Source organism: Chroicocephalus ridibundus, chromosome 3 (assembly GCF_963924245.1).
Source record: "Chroicocephalus ridibundus chromosome 3, bChrRid1.1, whole genome shotgun sequence".
Taxonomy (NCBI): Eukaryota; Metazoa; Chordata; class Aves; order Charadriiformes; family Laridae; genus Chroicocephalus; species Chroicocephalus ridibundus.
This window is the reverse complement of record NC_086286.1, coordinates 44519142-44537131: the sequence shown is the minus strand read 5'-3', so window position 1 is coordinate 44537131 and position 17990 is coordinate 44519142. Positions and strand designations below refer to the sequence as shown.

General features: G+C 35.1%; 1 protein-coding gene across 2 annotated transcripts in view; it reads left to right on the top strand.

Moving 5' to 3' along the window:
• Nucleotides 1-17990, top strand: part of FMN2 (formin 2) — a 162452-nt gene that overhangs the window by 33232 nt on the left and 111230 nt on the right. For both annotated transcript variants that reach the window (XM_063328952.1, XM_063328951.1), the window contains exons 3-4: nucleotides 616-763; nucleotides 6783-6844. In XM_063328952.1, the coding sequence (XP_063185022.1) occupies nucleotides 616-763; nucleotides 6783-6844 (210 nt within the window). The remainder of the gene's footprint in view (nucleotides 1-615; nucleotides 764-6782; nucleotides 6845-17990) is intronic.

Genomic DNA, 17990 nt, shown 5'->3' with positions numbered 1-17990 from the left:
AGGATTGAGAACGCTTTTAGCTGTTGGGTTTTTTTTGTAATTTTATTTTAAAAGCAAACCCACCTTTTGAGCTGCCTTTCTAGAAATATGGAAATATAAATGACAAAAACAAGGTTGCAAAGAATAAGTATCTCAGTTTAATTTATACTGAAATAATCCTGCTTCTTTTCCTTGCTTATGCATTTGGTGTAAAAAGATTACATAGAGTGTGGATTGAAATATTTTTCTCTAGCCTATAATCTAGCCATATGTAAAGAAGTACAGTCATGATGGACAGAGCCTGTTATCTCTCTAAGGAAAGTGGCGGCAAAGAGTTCCTCATGCTCAAAAAAAGTGCTGAACTGTATTCTAGCATCTTATTGTGTTGTAGATAACTAAAAAAGTAGATTTTCTGATGTTAATAGAGGTAATTCCAGAACTGAAACACTAAATTATTTTAATATAGACTTATTTTACGTCTTTGTCAGGAGATGAAGAGTATAAAAACAAGTCTGCCTTGCTATAGGGGTGGATATCGAGCTATTTGTGTTGGAAACAAAGGCTTTGATATTTTAACCTTGTTTTTCTATATGAACTTCTCAACTTTTTTTTTTTTTTTTTTTTTAATAACCACAGCAAGACCAGCTTTATACTTGGGCTGCAGTTAGCCAACCCACACATTCATCAGATTACATTGAAGGAAGCTTTCCAAGGAGAATTCCATCTGCATGGCCCCCACCCAAACCTCCAGATGAAGAACAAAGACTCAAACTTACGGAAGAAGGTATAGTACTTGGACACAGACAAGATATATGTATGGCATGGGGGAGAGCTGCTGTCTTTTAGAATCCAAGTTATAAACTTAAGATAGTAACTTCTTCAAAATCAGGCATTTGTTAGATCTTGGATTAGCACCAGAAATAATGCTAGCTAGTATGAATTTAATCAACAATATTCAGCAAAAATGCATGCTTTCTGTTAGCAACCAAGATGTGCATCTGGCATCTGCTGACTAATGGATTTTACCAGGTGTTGTGACCTTTGTTCTTTTCCAGTTTACATACCTTCAGAGCTATGAAATATGGGTACTTTTCTGTTCTTAAAAATCTGGAAAACTTCAGACGTCCACTGTTGGTATACTGAAAGTTATTAGAGTAGTGTAAGGTATTCCTTTGTGGATTCAGCAGTCCCCTGCTGACAGAGATGTAGGAAAAGTGTACCTGAAAAATAAATTGAGGTCTTGTTTACAAAGTCAGTTTATTTTAGAACTTGTAGGGTTACTCTACCAGCTGCATTTCTGAAATCTTCTGCACACTCATTAAAAGCTTTGTTTAAGCGGAGAATTAAACCAAAACAAAGTAAAACTTCTTGTAGCTGATAAAGAAATTTAGAAGAGAATTTCAAACCTGTTTTCTGTTAGGAGTGTTGGTGGGCAAATACCACAGTTTCTTGGAGGCTTAGCTTTGCATTAGTTAGTATTCAATGGCTCTCACACTTTTAGGCTGCATTCTTCCCCGTGATCTCCATGGAGAGCCACTGGATATTATCAAATTTTCCATTTCCTACTACTCCTTTTTTTCATTGCTCAGATTTGAAGAATTAACTCGTTATTTCAACAGATCTCTTTGTATTGCTTGTAGGCTTTGGGTGGAGTTAATTTCAGGTTTGCTTCTCTTTGGGACTTCTCTACCACTTCCTCTGGAACACGAGCACAGTATTCCTTGCATGGACACCATTTATCATGGCAATGTTTCACTTTTACTGGTATCACTTATTCCAGTGTTCACAAGCGAAATAAGTGATGCCAACAAAAATGCAGTACTGCTATATTATTCTGTTTATGCTGTGGCTTTTACCGAAGCAGCTCTATTAGTGGTCAAGGAAATGTTTTTGCATCCATCTCGCTGATGCAATTCATTGATGAGTGTGGAATGGTACAGTACTGGACTGTTGGGCTAGTCCAGTTTTTGATTAGCGGTCTACTATTTTATGCTGTATTTGGTGAAAGTGCAGTCATATATGGTAGTAGAATTCATTAACGTGTACTCTGAGAGGACAGGTTGTGTTTCTTGACTTGGAGACTTAGCTAATGGGCGTGTGATCAGAGTATTTATGAACATACTCTGCAATGGCAAAACAAAAGGGTGAATGTTTTATTTTTTTACTTTGAGGTTTTATCCCGGCAGAGGCTGGAGCAAGTTAACAACAGTTCTGTTGCTCTAAAATCTAGAAGAACATTGATTACATAAAATATTTTGAAATGTAAATATTTTTACCATTTGGAAGGATATTTCTACCAAGAGGATAGATAATACTAGGAATTTTTAAATGTATTAATTTTATACATGGTTTGTTTCCATCCTACGTTGTTCTATTTATACCTAGTACATGGATGTAATGTGTACACTACTTATCTGTTCCTTATCTCAACCACTGCCCTCGCAAAACCTGCAAAAATATTAAGAAAATAGAAGTAAAATGGAAAATTATGTATTGTGACTATTTCTAAATGGAATATAAACAGTTCTCAAAATTTATTTGAGGTTCTGACACTTAAAAATTTTACTGCAATTTTGGGTTTTTGTGTGAATTTGCAGTGTAGGGCATGGAGGGAAAGGAAAAATTATAATTGTTCTGAATACAATTCAGGTAGATAAATAATTTAACTTTTCATTTGATTGTTTGCATGCTTGCCATGTAAAATAACCTGGAGGTGAGTGATGTTTCATGTGAAGCCTGAAGGATAAACACCTTTCCCAAGATTTTTAACTATGTTATGTATATGCATCTTTGAAAGGTGGAGGGGGCAAGCATTTTTTAAAGGGTTTAAATTACTGTGTATAGACTAGCTGTATTTTGCATTGTATATAATTATTGCTGTATGGATTAAAGAGATACAATATTAACATTAGAGACAATTATTGATAAAGTAAAATGTCCATTTGAGACAAAAGTATTGATCTGGGGAAGAATGTAGCAGGCTATTTTTATATGTAGTGTCTTTATTTTTATTGCACATTACATATGTTAGCATGAGGACAATACTAGGCCTTCAAGTTTTAAATAAGATGAGAAGAAATTCTGCAAGGTCTTAGGTAATCTGTTCCTAAATTAGCAAAGTACTTTATAATTTGTTTAATATAGTATATATTAAATAGTTTTGCTGTGTGCTCTGTGTGATGTGGAGTGTTCGTTTTGGTTTTTGGGGTTTTTTTTAGGTTGGCTATTTATTAAAAAAACTGAAGTTTGGAAATACCTAATATGAATTTGGGTTCAAGTCAGCAGTACTTATGCCAAAAACATTTTAAGTTCTGGATTCAGAAAAGTTTTTGGACAAAATGAGTTAATATCACCAATAAGATCAATGTATATGCCACTAATTTTCGATCTGAATACCCAAAATCTGTTTCTGTCACTTCTTATGGTATTTGACTCTAGCACTCTCATACCCCAGCACATTGCCTGAATCTGAACACCACAGGGTATTTGAAATTTCACTGTTTTAATGCTTTGCTTGATGACAGTATTTCACTTAACATACAGGAAAAGGCAAGCGTGCAGGCACTAGAGCCCAGTCATCCTGTTTCCATGTGACTGTCCTAACAACCTGGGCAGAGACTCAAAGATTATACGACTTTTTGTGCAAAATGACAGTCCCAACACACTAAATCTCTGTGTGGGTTTACCCCCCGAAATCTAAGTTAGTCCCTTTAACAAAACCAGGTTTGTCCGGACACTTATTTCCTTTTTTTATATGAAAAATGAGAGGGGGGGGGAGTTTCTCTTGGGTTAAAGGAAAGGTTTCATTTGTCCTATAGTATTATATAGCACATTTTTCCTTTCCTTAACACCTTTTTTTTTTTTTTGTGGTGGTGTTTGGTTTCAGTGGGCTTTTTCTTAGTTTTGCTTAAACATAAACTCCTGTTTGTGCATGTAGATTGTATTTGGTGAATTTTGGCAAACTAACCTTAAAATTAACTGCAAGTCACCCTGAACTAAACTTATATTTAGAACCCTTTCTAGAAGAAAACTTGAGCGCCGTAAAAAAAAAAGCTAGACAATTCTGTCAAATTGTTAAATATTGACAAATATGTAGGAGCAGCCTGTTCTTATTTTTTTTAAAGAACTTTTGAGTAAGGTAGGTAGTTTGTGACAAAATGCATAACAGCAAACATTACTCTAAGTTGTGTGTTTACATGTCCTGTCTAGTACAAGAACATTAGCAAAGAATAAAACCTGTTGTGAGCAAAGATCAAGTTAAAGTTTCTTTCAACCATACAGGAATCTAAAATGGTGTACACAGGCCCTGGGGAGATCACCAGTGCCCAAGTACTAGTGAAGTTTTCCTGGTTTTGCAATTCAATCGAGGTAGGGTTACCCAAAAAAGTTCTCTTCCAGATAATTCGTAAAACAAATCTCACAATTCTTTAGTTTAAAAATGTTAATACTCTTCCCTTCCTTTGAAAGAGATATTAATATCTTTCACCAGGAAATAAGAATTCACTGGTTTTGGTGGGGTTCTTTTGGTTGCAATGAGGAGTGACTGTCCAATTAATTAGTAGCACCCTGAATTTTCTTTGGTAAATGGATTCTGAAAGTCATCAACAAGGCATGATTTACCCATAGTAAAAACACGTCAAAATGAGAGGTGAGTTATTTCCTGTTAATGACAGCCTATCCTCATCCAGCTTCTTGTGACTGGGAACAATTCTGTTAGATAAGACTTGAAATTAAGTAAAAGTAAAATTAAAAGTAAAAAAGATTGAGGATTGTTAGTTTTCAAGGGGTAACCTTGCAGCATAACTGCCACTGGCAATGAAATTTCCCCATTGTATGTCTCGCCTCCCAACAGCTGGGATTGCCAGAAAGCTGTGAGGAGGCTAAATGTCTAGGAATTATGAATCCAGAGGTTCTGGACCACAACTGCTTCACTCTTCCTGCAAATGGGCAACAGATTTGCCTTCTGTGTAGTGGTACCGTTAAAAGATACAAGAAGGCTGTGAGATGCACGTGTTCTCTGGGCAGGTACAAGAAAAATATTTTTATTCTTGTCTTGGGTACAAGGCTATGACCAGTTAAAGAGACATCAGTAACAGTAGCTGCTAAGCTGGTTAGAGATCTTTGCACTGTGTGCTTGTGCTGGTGGGGGGTGTTTTGGTTTGGTTTTTTTGTTTGTTTGTTCTTTTTTTCTTTTTTCTAGTTATCTCCTATCTAAGCTAGACAACTGAGATAGAAACTGAGGCACAGAGAGGTTCTTTAAGGTCAGAATGGAAACCAGACCTTTTAATTCAAGCCCAGTGCTTTAACTTCAAGACTTTTTTTCTTCCATAAATAAATTAAGAATAAGTCTTTGTTATTGTTTGCAATGGCTTACCTAAAGACTTGAGGGTCCTGAATGTGTATTGGATTGTTACATGCTTCTGTAATTTCCAGCACAAAATACGTTATTTCTCTTATCCAGCAGGCAATCAAAATACAGCACTGTAGAAACAATGAAGGAATGTACAGTACATGTCTCTCACGGAAATAAATATTAGCACAATCAAGGTTTTAATGTAATTTTGTTTGTACTTAGGTTTGGTTTAAATTGAAATGTTTTTATGAAAACAGAGATCTCAAAGACAAGTATTGTCGAGAGAATAGCTATCCCTGTTTTAAAATAAGAAAGGGAATCCAGTTCGGGGTGGGGTTATGTTTTGGTGCCCATTTTCCAGGTAAAATGTGTAAATAAAAGTTCTTAGTCCTACTGCTATTTTATTTTTTATTGTCACAGTGATAGTTGGTGGTTTAAAACCATCATTCTGGGACAAATATTTTTTTTCTCCATTAAAAGACATTAATTAGTGATGGAATGCTTGGATATTCATTAGGATTCTCATCAGTTATTCCAAAGTAGGAAATAATTGAAGAAGAGACTACTAGAATGAAGTATTGCTGTTTCATTTTTCAATGTAAATGAGTAATGTGGTCAAAATTCAAAAAGTCAGATTTCTTTGCCCAAAAGGGAGAGTGTGGAATTCAGTACAAAGGTGAAGAATTTTGTATCCTTAGCTTGAATGTCCCCAGTTCTGGGAAGCTCTGACTGGACACTTACACAAAAGTGTACAGTCCCAGACCATCCGTTTGTAAGGCTGAGATGCTGTAGACAGTGAATAATAAAGCGAGAATGAAATTGAGATTTCTCAAAATGTATTTGCAATAGTGAGGCCAGTTGCTTTCAAGCACACTTTTAAAGTGTGTGTTTAGATCTGTGTCACTATCTGTCTTATTGTGGGGAATCTCAAATTTTGATGGTAGGGCAGAGAAGGGCCAGAGGAGGATAAGAAAAAGACACTATAGCTGCCAACAGTAATCTTCTGGCCTTCTGTGAACAGACACAATCTGCAGACCTTAAGGACAGAAATGCTTTTTAATGAGATTGGATGGGAAGAACAAGCATAAGAACTTTTCCTTGACCTTCTATGGAATGTATATAACAGAGCCATAAGTAACTATTTTTCTTGGAATCGGGAATTTTGACAATCAAAATGGACTCCTTTCAAGTTTTATATGCTATGCATTTAAGATGATAACATTTAATGTTGAGTAATAATAAATACATTGCAAATTGAAATCAGGCTGGCTTTATTTATGCATACAACCTGTTCATTTAATTTTAGATGGATAATTTGGAAAGTGGGACAGCTAACAGTGTTTTCTTTTTAAGTCTACTCTCTTTTTCATGAAATTCATAATGTATTTGAAAAGATCGATGAAAATTTTTTTATATAGAAATTTTAAAATCTGTATCTTTTCAAATTCAGAGTTGAGATCTACTGTCCAAGAAACAGAAAAACAATGCATAGAAGATGTTCAGCAGGTTCAGGTAAGATTCTAACAAATGTTTTGTCTACTGTTTTGTAAAAAGACTGGGAAAGCAGTACTTCAGATATTTTTGCAATAGTTTGATGTACTGAATCTTTGAAAGTGTGGTGTTGATTCTAAATTTTTATCTCAAAATACTTACATGTTCCATAGTGTATCTAGGTACAGAGATTCAAGGTTCCTGCCTGCCTAAAGTGATCCTTGTAAAATGTTATTGTTCGCTTTGCTCAGAAGTTAACACTTGGTTCTGGGGGTCTGATGGTATTACTAAGGAATAGCAATAAAAGATCTGGTTATATTAACTAATCTACAACAGTTCATGTGACTAACTGTGGCAGAGATTTTTTTCCCTGTTTCTCCACTGAAGCTTATAGGTAGTAGGTGAATAGTTTTAGGGTGCCATGCTGGACTTCAAAAGGAGATAATGTAATACTGCTACAGTGGCGACTTAATCTGGGTTATGCTTGTTCACTATAAATATATGTTATAGTCGTCTCTAAATGTGGTGCAGTTTGATGGAGTTAAGGAACTTCGAATTTTATTTCCTCAAAAGACTTGCTTATTTTCTGTGAAAATGCTCTATTCACAAATGCCAGAATTATCTTAGCAGTGAATAAGACTATTCAATTGTTCTGGAAGTCATGAAGAGGAAGGCAAAGTTCTGGTTTCCTTAAATCTTGGTTTAGAACAAGGAGTGACCAAAAGCTTTTGATGGGTTTTTGTTGTGGTGGTGTTTGTTTTTTGTTTTTTTTTTTTTTTTCTTGATGGGGTTTATTTTTGTGGGTTTTCTTTGTCTTGGGTTGGGTTTTTTTTGTTAATAACTGTATGGTTCAAGCATCACTGCATTGAACAGCATTTGTGAAAATGATCAGTGGTTTGCTTTTGAGGGAGAAAACAAGCATGCTGCTGATCATTAGACCTGCAAATTTAATCCAGATTCAATCAAGCATTTTATGAGCATGGGTGGGGAGAGTAGGTATGTTACCTTTATGTTTTTTTGTCTTGCCAAACAACATTATAGGAGTTCCTCTGGTCAGTTACCTAAATTCTTCTACCTCCGTAGTTAAGAACATTTAAAAACTAGAGCATATTAATTAAAAATAATACCATAAAATTATTCTACACTGCAATATTTTCAGTTTAAACTAAAATGTATTTGTCCCATGCTATTTTTATATTTCAGTAGCAATGCTTTCTAGTATTTATTGTGAAAAAGAATTTTTTCCTATACTTCCAGAAAAGTATCATATGTAAAGAGTGTATTTAATCTGTCTCTAGGATTTTGATTTATTATAAGAAACAACCTATATAAAAAGACTTTTTTTTTTAATTGGAAATGTAATTAATGGAAGTAGGTTCATGAATGCTTAGGTGCTTTACCTAAAAGAAACTGATTCTTTTGCTATGAGAATGAATTTTAACCAGCAGCGCTAGAGCACTGTTTGATTGCTTGAACAAATAACATTTACATCAGGTTGGGGTTTTTTTCTTATTTTTAAAACTAGCTTATTATGTTCTAGCATTTGCTAGCGTTGTTAAGAGATCCCCATCCCTCTTGCTCAGTGTTGATCTTTTATAACAGTAATGTGAACAACTTCTATTCTGTACTATTATTCATCAATGAAGAGCGGAAATAACTATTTTGATTGTATGATCACCTCACTTGCAGAAAAGCACCTCAAGTTTTTGCTATATTATGTCGTCATTGTTCTTCTGGTTTATTTTGAAAAATCAGAGTGGAAGTTATTTAATTTGAAGAACTGTATGTGGATTAAATGTTTTCATGTGTTTAAACTATTGCTCTACAGTTCCAAACAGTTGAGTGTATTCTGCTTATCTATCAATATCTCTATATATCAATCTACAGAAACATCTAGATAGTATAACGGTCACACTAACTTTTTTCATCATGTTTGTAGATAAATTCTTTACTTCAATCAGATTATTCTTGGTGTTATTTGTACTTTTTTAAAGTTATGAAATACTATGAAATGTTTCTATTAGAGATCTAGCCTCTCTTATTGTTTGCCTAGCTTGTCCATAGGTTTTCATTCTGAAGAAAGCAAGCATTGGCTGAAGCTAGCCAACTAGATGATTTTTTTTTGCTTTTCTTTTGATACATGACAAAGGAAAAGAGCCCTGGTGTAAAACTTGAAACCGATCAACTAAGTCTACTTACAGGCTTCTTCCCTCATCCTTCCATCGGAAAAGACGTTTTCCACATACTATTAAAATAATTAGAGATGGTCTATATTGACACAGAAGCAAACGCAAATGTAACATGATGCTGATAATTTATCTCACTTATGATAAACAGTTAACTCTAAAAGATTCAGGATAATTCTAAATTAAAAGCACAAGTAGCACACACACAGAGCCTGGATTCTAAACTTCCTTGCTACTGGAAGGGGCTTTTTTTAATATCCTCTCCATTTCCTTACCTTTACAATGTTAGAAATAACCTTCATATTTTGCAGCATAATTTGCTAAAGCTTTTAAGTTTCAAGGTCTTTTGAGTTCAAAAGGTAATTTCTAAAAAATGCAATAAAAAAAGTGAGGACCTGGAGGTGTGCTTGCTTTTAGTGCAGGAATTGGTAAGCGGTGGAAAAATAAGAAAAATTGGCAGCCATTTCAAGTCCTGTTTTTGAAATGCCAAAGAGGAGCAACAATGTCTGCTTAGTCTTCCCAGAACAAACAGAGAAAGCTTTGTTAGTCCTAAATCCTTGAGAGAAGGAAGAAGAGAAAAAATGCATGTCCTAATTTAGAAACTCTGGTTTCAAACCTGATGTTTAGGTTTGACAGCTGTACTTTTGTGCCAGAGTCAAATTCCTTTCTGTTTCGCACCCCTGATCTTCTGTGGTAACCTTGCAATTTTCCCTACATTTTAACTCAGTTTTCAGGTTTGCTTGATTTTGTTTACGTGGTAGGTAAAAACAGAGTCTTAGCAGAAAGGGAGGGGCGGGGGAAGGACACATCTTACAATTTTTAAATGAGTACATGAAAACTAGGCTTTGGTTAGTAGCGGGACATCACAGAACCAAAAACCTGAAGTTGTTCGGAAATCACCTAAATTCCTTGTTCTCTTATATGTCTTATTTTTAAAATATTTTAAATGTCTTTTTTGATCATTTGTGATGAGTGCCTATTCTGAGTATCACACAAATTTAAAAAGAAAGCCATCATTACGTTTATTTAAAGGTCATCATCCGGATGTAACGAATTCATCTTCATGCCATTGACAATGGCTGCTCTCTGTAATCCTGTCTCAGGAGATAAGGTTTTGCCAGACTATTCCAATTTCTAGCAGTTTGGTTGTGAGATAGTTTACACTGAGTATTTTAGCTATATTTACTGCGGAAAAGCTTGTCATCAAAAAATTCTTACGCCTGTAATGTTTCCAGCTCAGTTGTTCACTTTGGTTTAGTTCACCCCATTTAAACCAACAAATAATCCCTCAACCAAAATTATATGCCTTCTTGGAACACCACGTACTTCAGCTGGTAGTAACAACCAGACAAAATTTTTGGCAGTTCTCAGGCATTGAAGACAGATTTATGCTGCGTGATCTATTGGTGCACTTTCCAACAATATCAGCGGGGAAGCCTTAAAAACCTTAAATTACAGGACACATTTTGCCATGTTTGAATATACTTTCCACTTTGAAAACATTATAAGTCTGACTCTTGGAGTGTCCCATTAGAGTATTCCCAACAACCACGCTTTGCTGGTAACCCCTTTCTCAGCTTTTCAGCAGGGACCTCTTTTCTTACTTTTTCTTTCTTTAACTACAAATTATTATAACTCCTTAGGGTACTAACTTAGTGACATTTGAAATGTTCCAATTTTGACACTTAGTAATACAAGAAAAAAGGTTGTGAAATCCTTTAGGATAAATGAATAATGTCTATTTAGAAAATATAGGACTGTCGTGCTTTAACCCCAGTCAGCAACTAGGACCACACGGCCACTCGCTTGCTCCCCCTGTGTTGAGATGGGGGAGAGAATCGGAAGACTAAAAGTGAGGAAAAAAACATCGTGGGTTGAGAAAAAGACGCTTTAATAGGTAAAGCAAGAACCACCCACGCAAGCCAAGCAAAACAAGGAATTCATTCACTGCTTCGCATCGTCAGGCAGGTGTTCAGCCATCTCCAGGAAAGCAGGGCTCCATCATGCCTAGTGGTTACTTGGGAAGACAAACACCATAACTCCAAACGTCCTCCACTTCCTCCTTCTTCCCCCCACTTTATATACTGAGCATGACGTCATATGATATGGAATATCCCTTTGGTTAGTTGGGGTCAGCTGTCCCAGCTGTGTCTCCTCTTAGTTTCTTGTGCACTCCCAGCCTAATTGCTGGTTGGGGGGGTGTGAGGAGTAGAAAAGACCTCGACTGCTTGGCAGCAACCAAAACCAGCAGTGTACTGTCAACATTGCTTTTTCATCCCAAATCCAAAACATAGCACTATACCAGCTGCTAGTATAGCAGCTCTCTATCCCAGATGAAACCATGACAAAAACATTGGCGGGATTGGGATTTATTTTTTATTATTATAAAATATCACAGCTAGACTTTGTATTGGAAGCATGCATGCTTCTCAAAACTCTCTCTTAAAATTTCAGGAAGATGTTTCTTTACAGGCGAAGGTAAAATAAAGAAGATAAATGTAAGATTTGTCTGAAATGGTGAAATTATTCTACTAAATGTACGAAATGAATAAAAAGGGAGATTTTAAAAACCTGTTTTATTTTAGTATTACGTGGCTTTCATCTGGGTAGACGTGAACTGTAGATGAGACTGGTTAACAATTGTGTTCAACAGAAATTGGAGGAAAATTGGGAACTCTTTCTTTATGATCTCCCAAACCATTCTCTGTCTGTGGCTCTTTTTACACTGCTTCGTTTTACGTGTTCTTTCTTGAGACATTTCTCAGAAGAACCCAGTGATCCTGGGAACTCCTCTTCCACTCCTCTTCCGTCCCTTTACTATGTATCAGTTTACTTTTTGTAAGGAGGAAGAGAAAGTTTGGAGAGTCAATAAACAGTTCTTCTAAGACAGTTCTTTTCCTGCAAAAGCATGATTGCTTAAGTCTTAGATTTCAGCCAGGAGAAAAAAGGTACACATTTGGGTTAAAAAAAACACCAAACCAAAAAAGCCCAAAACCAACAACAAAAATGTATGACATATTCACAAGGATCTACCATATCCAGTTGTCTCATAGAGGAAAGAAAGGAGTCTGAAAGAAGCAAACTTTTTTGGAAGTTTTCCATAGGAATTGAATGATAGTGAGGTCTATACCTATTGCATTTTTCAAAGTAAGCCCTATAGCTAACTGATGATCTCTGTCCTGCCAAATAGAATTGGATATATTGTTTTAAGGAGAACTGGGATATCTTAGCTTAAAATGGGTGAGTACAGGAAGCATATGTAGGCAGATAGTGTTTTCTCATTAGCCTTGAGAATAAATTGTGCTTTACGAAAGGAACAGAAAGAAACAAATTTTGTGTGAAACAAGATGATAGAAATCTGGCGGAAGACTCTACTGCCGGGGTCATAGGAACGGCTGAAGTGCAGAGCATTTTGCTCAGGCAGTACAGGGGAGTCTAACCTCTGCCAAACTTCCATCCAGGATGTAAGTACTATGACTTTTACATTTGTGTTCATGAAACATAGTTCTTATGCAGAAGTTTCTAATATTATAGATGGAAATTTGTCTTTGATTCTTTATATTAGAATTCAGTCTTCAGTTTAAAAGTGCTGCAATTTCAGGTTTCTTTTTGGTTTGTTTTTAGGAAGCCAAATAAGCACTAATAGATTTTTCATGTTCTACAGCTGTAGCAGGTAAATTAATTGAACTTTTTAAAGTATGAAGTGAGGCTCTCTGAGTTGAGACCTCAATATAATTTAAACAGAGATTATCTGTTCCAGTATGTTCTTCTTCCTACATGACTAGTAGGTGAACTTTGTGATTAAAACACTGTCTTCTGGTAATGTCGTGATTTCTTAGGCTCTGAAGGAAGGATGAGAACTCAAGTAGAAATATTGGAAATTAGGGAAGTGTTTAATTAGAGAGCCTGAAAAGCATTATAAACAAGTCGGCCTACTCAGCCACTAGATGGCAGTTAAGTATTTTTGAATGGACTCTGCAAGGCACTTGTAAGTCACTTCTGGGCGATCCTGCAGATACCCTAGAGTGAGAAAATGATTTTATTTTTATTTTTAGTCAGAAAGTGGTGGCTTTCTAAAGGTTAATAGGTTACCTGTAAAAAGTGCTTACTTTTACTGTTTGACTAAGTTTAGTAATTGAAGCATCTCTCAAAGATCATAACACCATCTCCTAAAAATAATAACAAAAATCCTGAAACATTAAATGTTTAGAAAGTTCTGTTCTGTCACTCTTAAGTTGTTTGTTTTGTTTTGTTTTTTTTTTCCAAACCAGTGAAGGGAACACATTTAATTTGGTCTATGAGACTTCTGGATGACCGTCTTTGTAGTAATAATTTTAAAGTTTTTCTTAATTTTAAAGTCTTACTTTAAATAAGGAGCTCAGTTTTCTTTTGAATATGAAATTCATTTCTTCAACCATAATCCTGAATCTTTTCCATTTAGTTCTGATGAGGGAAAGATTTTTATGTTTTTTAAAAAAAGTGCATCTGACATCAGTTTTATCTATTAACTGACATACATAAAATATAAATCATAGACTCCGTATTTACATAAAAATAAATAAAGGAGTATAATATGTAAAGCCTGTCTGGTAGAAAAATAGAAGCAGTTAATTCTCAGAACAAATGTTAGTATTTTGTATTATATCCAGGCTTCACAATACTTGGATTGACTTCCGTTGTTTTGCTTGAAGGCAGTGTTTGCTTCTTTAAAAGGAACAATACATTGGTATAATTTTCAGTTGAGTGACAATAGCGCATTTTTGCACTCTTCCTCCTGGCTATGGTGAGACTAAAATTTGTTTTGTTCCAATCTGTGTTCTTGATGTTGATGTCAAGATGAAGATTTACTTATATGCTCATTTCAATTTGTAAGGCTCTTTATTCTGTTCTTCCTCTGATATGTGTCATGCTGTCTCAATTATAGCTTTGAAATAACATAAAAACCATAGAATAATTTAGGGCTGAATAGACATTAGAAGGTCACGCCGTCCAATCCCTTCCCAACCAGCACTCTCCCTCAAGCAAAGGCTAGTTTAGATGTTTGGTTGTTTTTGTCCAGATTTTGCTAATCTCCATGGATGGCTATGTGGTAGTGCTAATATATACTTCCTGCTTTGCCTAGTCAGTGGTAAAATAAGTCTTGCTATGTTTCTGATGTGTTCTTTTGATAACAGCTTAAGGAGATGAAAATCTGTGCTCTAAAAGCATATAAATTTCCCATGAGTTACTACTAATTCAAATACTGTGTACTTACAGGCGTTGATTAAAATTCTCAGGAAACTACTGGTTGAGTTCAAGTGATTCATCTGGTTTCACAACTTCCACATCTCATACTTTTATGAGAATATGGCAGTGTATAATATAAATTTTGACTCGTAATTATTTCTGTATTTTCCATTTTGACTATGGTTTATACTTAGACAGAACCAGACAGAGTTTTTTGTCATTTTAGATACAACTTCTTTGAAAAGTAGCACCAGCTTTAAGCTTCAGGCAATAACGCCTGAACAGTGTGCTTGCAAATTCAATCCAATGGAAGCTGACTTACGATTTACAGACTTCTTTCTTCTGTCATTCATGGTCAAACAAGAAGAAATGAGAGTAAAACTGAGAAAATTATTTATTTTAACTAGAATTACTTGGTGGTACTTAAAATCGTTGGCTACAGTGTGAGACTTTCTTCTTTCTCAAGACATGAATTATTGTATGGGATAGGGCTTGGAATTATCTCTTTTCTGTCTGTCTGTGATTCTGAGCACTAGTGTGTTTTTCTCTTGCCATTTACAGTGAGCTGCTTGTAAAACACTAGAGGAGCACTGTCACTTCTCTGAGGGAGCGATGAATAGAAATGCACGATAGGCATGCAGCTATTGAAAATGCAAGTTTAAAGCGTTTTTTACTTTCTTCTCTGGCTTCTCACTCCTTTTGCTTGTGAAAATAGGTAAATTGAGAGAGTGTTCATTCCATCTATGTGTTCCTGGTCAAAGCAAGATATATTGCAGAGCTGTATACTTAATTATTAAAATACAATATTTTTTCTTAAATTCTCTCTCAAACTGAAATCATATTTCAGATGAAAATCTATAAACTCCCCTTCTCCTAAAATTTGGTTTAAATTGGAAGTTTTATTATTTCTATATGAAATTTCTCTCACCTTTTAGAGAGAAGTGAAAGCATAGAGTTTTTGTATATTCAATGGTACCATACTATATTTGGATTATATAGAATATTTTAGGTACTCTACTATTTACCTACTTTCCAAAATGTTTTAAGAAGAACTCCACAGAAATTAAACTCAAGAAAACAGATGAAGAAATCATATTAAGCACAAGAGAGCGGCATGAAAGAGTGTGTATATGTAAGTTTGTGTGTATGTGTGTGCATATGTGTCTATACACACACATACAAATGCATGTTTCCATAAAACATGTCTCCAAAGAATATCTGGTCACTTGAAAGAAAATTTCTACTTGTGACATTCCTAACAGCACAGACTGATCCCATTTGTCAAGTTGGCTTAGCCTATTGGAGAGATCTCATCAAGTCAAAAGTGAGCCATGTTCTAAAGATTAAATTCTTCTTTTATTTCTCTCAGTATTAAAGATCAAGTGTCACTTTACAGTGGTGTAGAGTCTGAGAATTTCCACAGAACGCTGTGTGTGGAAAAGAGATAAGAAATGTTTTTTCTTAGTGGAAATGGATATTTCTGTAACTTAGAAATATGCTAAATTATTTAAAAAAAAAAAAAAAAAAATAAACAAAACAAAAAAACCCACCCACAAACAAACCAAGCCACAACCAGAAAAATAACCATAACCATGGAATATTGCCATACTTGAATGACAACTTAAAGCTGAGAAGAATTTCTGCTCCTTGGATACAAAACAGACTAACCGGTTTAACTTCTACTTAGATCAAAAGATAGCTATTGTTAGGTTCTCCATTTTAAGTTGGTATAAGTAAAACCAGTAAGACTGCTTTTTTCTTTTCTATATTTTTAAATATATATTTTTCTTTTACTTGTTCTTTGGAGAATATGCCAATAGATACATTCAAAGCCAAAAACTACTGATAAAAAAATAACTCGCATATTCCTGAATGTTTAATTACTATCTTTGTTTTCAATATTCAGCTTTTCTTGAAGAACAAATGATTATTTTCTAATGTCCATGATAAAAAAAAGGTTTTGCTTAACCTCTCAAAACATAAAGCTCATCTTTGATTTGATTGTGATTGATTTAATGTTCTCTCACCTGAAGTTATACAGCTTTGCTTTTAATATAGCCTTCACACTTTCAAAGAGCTAGGGAAGCTGACTGACCTCCAGCCCCCTGCCTTCAGCATGTTCGTGGATACATTTGTGAAGACTCTATTCCATTTCTCCAAACTTTTTCTGTTGTGAGTAGTAGGCTCGTATTTCAGGGTAGCAAAGACTATTCATCCCTTTCTACAAAGATTTATTCTTACTGTGGATATTTTTTGCTGCGTATTCCCTGCTGGAAGCCTGAAACAAAAGCAACATGTGAACCTCCCATTTTGTGGTCTGGCTGAACTCTTGGATAAAAAGGGCAAGTACTGTGTAGAAGTATCATACTCTGAGCAATTGCTTATCAGGTTGTGGTAAAGTTCACCTGGAAAATCATTACCTTTTTTGACCTCCAGTACCGGACCATCAGGGAAGAAATTAAAGACTTTCCGAGTCCTCCTTCAAATTCAGATTATTAATGTTCACATTTGGGGCAGTAGAATCCTTACTGTTATTTCTAGCGTAAAAACTAGTATAGTTTCTGTATACAAAGAACACAGAAATAATAATAGAATAAACTAGTATACATATCGACTGCTTCCCAGGTTGCCAGTCAATCTCAAATTGAATTGAAAATTAAGAAAAGGCCGGGTGTGAAAAAGCTCAACTCCTTTTGCTAGTATGCCGATGTGGTTAATGATCAAGGTATGCCAGATTTTATTTTGTGTTTTGACAGAATGAGATGGATGGTTGCCTTGGCCTGGATACATAGGAAAAGTACTCAAACCTTTTCGACTCATGGTTAAAATACTTTAGGACAAATGCGGGCAATAGAAGAAAGGAAGTGATTCATCACGTGATAGTCATTTCAATTAACAGCCTAAATATTGAGCAGAAAATAAATCCAGAACAGGTTTTATCCCAACTTTTAAGGAAATCTGTGACTATTAAGGTACCTGTTGCTTATTGGATTGCTGACGTAGGTGGCTAGGTTTTAGTTGTCTCTTCATCTGCTGAAAGACTCAAGTGCAGCTAATTCTACTCTGGAAGTCTCTTTGCGATCAACAGAACACCTAAAAAGACAGCAGAAATAGGCAAAATAAGGTAATATTTAAATTAATAAAGTTGAAACTTTTTTTTTAATAGGGTTTTTTCCTCCTCTTTTCTTTCTATGCAGGTTCTCATTTACATACTTGTTTTACACTGGGTGAGTGGCAGAACAGTAAAAACAGTTTCTGGCCCAAATGAAGCTATATGGAGGGGTAAACCTTTTTTGAAGACTTCATTGTTTACTACTGAACTGTTTCATGCTTCTCTAATCATTATATTTCATATATGCTAGGAGAAGAGCCTTCAAGACATGAGGTGTGGGGTTTTTGTGGTTTTGGTTTTTTTTTTCGTTTGGTTGGTTTTTTTTAGATAAAGATGGTCTAAAACTTTCTGGGCAATCGGGCTGAAAAATGTTATTTGTGCAGGCTAAAAGTAATATTATGTAAGATGACAGTAATTACACTTGACTGCTGTGTAGCTCCTAGGGTGGTCAGTGGTTCTGTGAGATTTTTATTTTATCTTGTCTTGTCTGTAGTCTACAAAAATTCTTTTGAGGTTCCTATTGTAGCAGAACTTGCGGATAACCTAAGGTTATATTTCAGCTCAGTTAAGAGTCTTACAACTTATAAAGAGAAAACTCTTTCAATCTTTGATGCATTTCAAGTTGGGTTTTGGTTTTTGGTTT